We start from the raw sequence: 3,459 nt of genomic DNA on the forward strand, positions 1-3,459 counted from the left end.
AAATGGTGTTAGCATCAGTAGTTCCAGACCCAGTACTGCATATTGTCCCCCACTGTCCATTACAATACACTTCCACACGTCCTTCATTAGAATAAGCTCCTCCTTGAAGACGTATCATACCAGGGAATGGATTACTGTTCCAGATTCTGTTGGTATCTGATGTATGTAATGATGTAAAACAAAAAACAATTATTAACCCATCTTACAGCAGTAGACAGTAGCATCATAACTATTACTATTAGTACAGCCACTATCAATATAAGTAGAATAGGAACATTGAGCAACAGATAAATAGCTGCTACTGGCACAGTTAACATCATCCCATTTCATAGAAAGGTAGTCTGTACCATAACTACAGAAACAGTATTTATATATAATGTTTAGTGACCAGTACACACCTGACAAGTCCAGCTCTTGAGTAGCTTGAAGCTCCAGTGTATCCCAACTGATGACAAATGACATTAGCTTCAGCTGAACCATAACGGGAATCATCACAGATATTACCCCATCCATTATAATATACTCTAACTGTTCCAAAGTAATAAGAAGCTGAGTGTGTATTACTACGAGAAAGAATCAGAGCTCCATTTGCAGGATTACCTAAAAGACCTAAATTTTGAATGCAAGGTTCATTATTGATTAATGCAATAAAATTGACTTGAACAAGTCGAAGAAGTTACAGTTTGACGAGATGAGGAGGAGTACTCTCCTACAAATGAATCACAATAAACAGTACTTGGATATGGGTACTCTTACTGCAACTGATTGTAACATCATTACTATGAGAACAAGTAGTCACTGAAGAGGATGGACAAGTGTTTCTAGTACCATAACATCTATCACTTGATGTACTGTACATATTAGTACTCCATATTGGCTGACTAGAGCTACCACTAGATCTAAATTATTGAAAGCAATAAATCTTAATAATAATCATCAAATACTAACATTGACAAGTGATTATATCTGTAATAGTTATCATATCCCAGTTGCTTGCAAATGGTGTTAGCATCAGTAGCTCCAAACCCAGTACTGCATATTGTCCCCCACTGTCCATTACAATACACTTCCACACGTCCTTCATTAGAATAATTTCCTCCTTGAAGACGTATCATACCAGAGTATGGGCTAGTGTTCCATATTCTAGTAGTATCTGTAAAATATAATTTAAACACTTGTACTACAGTTTTATCTTACAGCAGTAGACAGTAGCATCATAACTGTTACTATTAGTACAACCACTATCAATAGAAGTAGAGTATGAACATTGAGAAATAGATAAATAGCTACTACTAGCACAGTTAACATCATCCCATTTCATAGAAAGGTAATCCGTACCATAACTACAGAAACAGCATTTATATATAATGCTTAGTGGCCAGTACATACCTGACAAGTCCAGCTCTTGAGTAGCCTGAGGCTCCAGTGTATCCCAACTGATGACAAATGACATTAGCTTCAGCTGAATTGTATCTTGAGTCATCACAAATATTACCCCATCCATTATAATATACTCTAACTGTTCCATAGTAATAAGAGGTTGATGATACACTATAACGAGAGAGAATTATGGCTCCGTTGGCAGGATTACTAAGTATAAGATCTAAGTTAATAGGAAAATTAAAATTCATGTCAAATGTAGTTACAACTGACTTGAACAAGTTGATGAAGTTACAGTTTGACGAGATAATGAGGAGTACTCTCCTACAAATGAATCACAATACACAGTTACTTGGTTATGGGTACTCTTACTGCAACTGATTGTAACATCATTACTATGAGAACAAGTAGTCACTGAAGAGGATGGACAAGTGTTTCTAGTACCATAACACCTATCACTTGATGTACTGTACATATTAGTACTCCATATTGGCTGACTAGAGCTACCACTGGATCTAAATTATTGAATATTAAATTTTAATGTAACTATCATTATCAAAATACTGACATTGACAAGTGATTATATCTGTCATAACTGTCATATCCCAGTTGCTTGCAAATGGTGTTAGCATCAGTAGTTCCAAACCCAGTACTGCATATTGTCCCCCACTGTCCATTACAATACACTTCCACACGTCCTTCATTAGAATAAGCTCCTCCTTGAAGACGTATCATACCAAGGAATGGATTACTGTTCCAGATTCTAGTAGTATCTGTACAATCTAATAAACCAAATTTTTAACCATTTCTATCTTACAGCAGTAAACAGTAGCATCATAACTGTTGCTATTAGTACAGCCACTATCAATATAAGTAGAGTATGAACATTGAGCAATAGCTAAATAGCTGCTACTAGCACAATTAACATCATCCCATTTCATGGAAAGGTAGTCTGTACCATAACTACAGAAACAGTATTTACATTTTTATAATGGACTAGTACACACCTGACAAGTCCAGCTCTTGAGTAGCTTGAAGCTCCAGTGTATCCCAACTGATGACAAATGACATTAGCTTCAACTGAATTGTATCTTAAGTCATCACAAATGTTACCCCATCCATTATAATATACTCTAATTGTTCCATAGTAATAAGAGGTTGATGATACATTATAACGAGAGAGAATTATAGCTCCATTAGCAGGATTACTAAGTATAAGATCTAGAAAAAAAATAAATTTTTTTAATTACAGATACAACTGACTTGCACAAGTTGATAAAGTTACAGTTTGCCCATATAATGAGGAGTATTCTCCTACAAATGAATCACAATAAACAGTTACTTGGTTAAGGTACTCTTACTGCAACTGATTGTAACATCATTACTATGAGAACAAGTAGTCACTGAAGAGGATGGACAAGTGTTTCTAGTACCATAACACCTATCACTTGATGTACTGTACATATTAGTACTCCATATTGGCTGACTAGAGCTACCACTGGATCTAAAATATTTAATATTAATTTGATTTAATCTACAAATACTAACATTGACAACTGATTATAATTGTAATAGTTGTCATATCCCAGTTGCTTGCAAATGGTGTTAGCATCAGTAGTTCCAAACCCAGTACTGCATATCGTCCCCCACTGTCCATTACAATACACTTCCACACGCCCTTCATTAGAATAAGCTCCTCCTTGAAGACGTATCATACCTGGGAATGCACTGTTCCAGATTCTAGTAGCATCTGTACAATTATAATAGTGTAAGTATATCATATAGCCCTTTAATTTCGTGGATTAATAAAAAGTGGCAATAACTTTTATGGATTGGCAATGTTAGTGCCATGCCTTTAATATTTAGCCAATATTTAATTTCATGGTTGCATGCTAACCCGTGAAAACAACGAAAGTTTTTGCTCCTCAAAAATAAAACACTACCATATAGTGGGTTTGTTTTGTGAGGCTAAACTTTTGTTCCTTTTGTTCTTCAAGATGGGAGAATGAACAATTAACCAAACAAAAATCGAGTTAAATGGGTGTGGTAGCTTATTAACATCTTTATAATGAATATTTA

At 35.1% G+C, this 3,459-nt stretch overlaps 1 protein-coding gene across 1 annotated transcript in view; it reads right to left on the reverse strand.

Annotated features, from left to right (window-relative positions):
- Nucleotides 1-29: 29 nt before the first annotated feature.
- Nucleotides 30-3,459, reverse strand: part of LOC105314067 (deleted in malignant brain tumors 1 protein-like) — a gene marked incomplete at its 3' end in the record, with an annotated part of 6,874 nt that continues 3,444 nt past the window's right edge. The window contains exons 3-18 of the mRNA XM_011407993.2: nucleotides 2,929-3,130; nucleotides 2,742-2,884; nucleotides 2,644-2,694; nucleotides 2,388-2,601; nucleotides 2,198-2,343; nucleotides 1,949-2,153; nucleotides 1,753-1,895; nucleotides 1,654-1,704; nucleotides 1,390-1,603; nucleotides 1,198-1,343; nucleotides 949-1,153; nucleotides 757-899; nucleotides 659-709; nucleotides 399-609; nucleotides 207-352; nucleotides 30-156 (exon numbers count right to left, since the gene is read on the reverse strand). Coding sequence (XP_011406295.2) covers nucleotides 30-156; nucleotides 207-352; nucleotides 399-609; nucleotides 659-709; nucleotides 757-899; nucleotides 949-1,153; nucleotides 1,198-1,343; nucleotides 1,390-1,603; nucleotides 1,654-1,704; nucleotides 1,753-1,895; nucleotides 1,949-2,153; nucleotides 2,198-2,343; nucleotides 2,388-2,601; nucleotides 2,644-2,694; nucleotides 2,742-2,884; nucleotides 2,929-3,130 — 2,398 coding nt within the window. The remainder of the gene's footprint in view (nucleotides 157-206; nucleotides 353-398; nucleotides 610-658; nucleotides 710-756; nucleotides 900-948; nucleotides 1,154-1,197; nucleotides 1,344-1,389; nucleotides 1,604-1,653; nucleotides 1,705-1,752; nucleotides 1,896-1,948; nucleotides 2,154-2,197; nucleotides 2,344-2,387; nucleotides 2,602-2,643; nucleotides 2,695-2,741; nucleotides 2,885-2,928; nucleotides 3,131-3,459) is intronic.

Source organism: Amphimedon queenslandica, unplaced genomic scaffold (genome assembly GCF_000090795.2).
Source record: "Amphimedon queenslandica unplaced genomic scaffold, v1.1 AMPQUscaffold_13113, whole genome shotgun sequence".
Lineage (NCBI taxonomy): Eukaryota > Metazoa > Porifera > Demospongiae > Haplosclerida > Niphatidae > Amphimedon > Amphimedon queenslandica.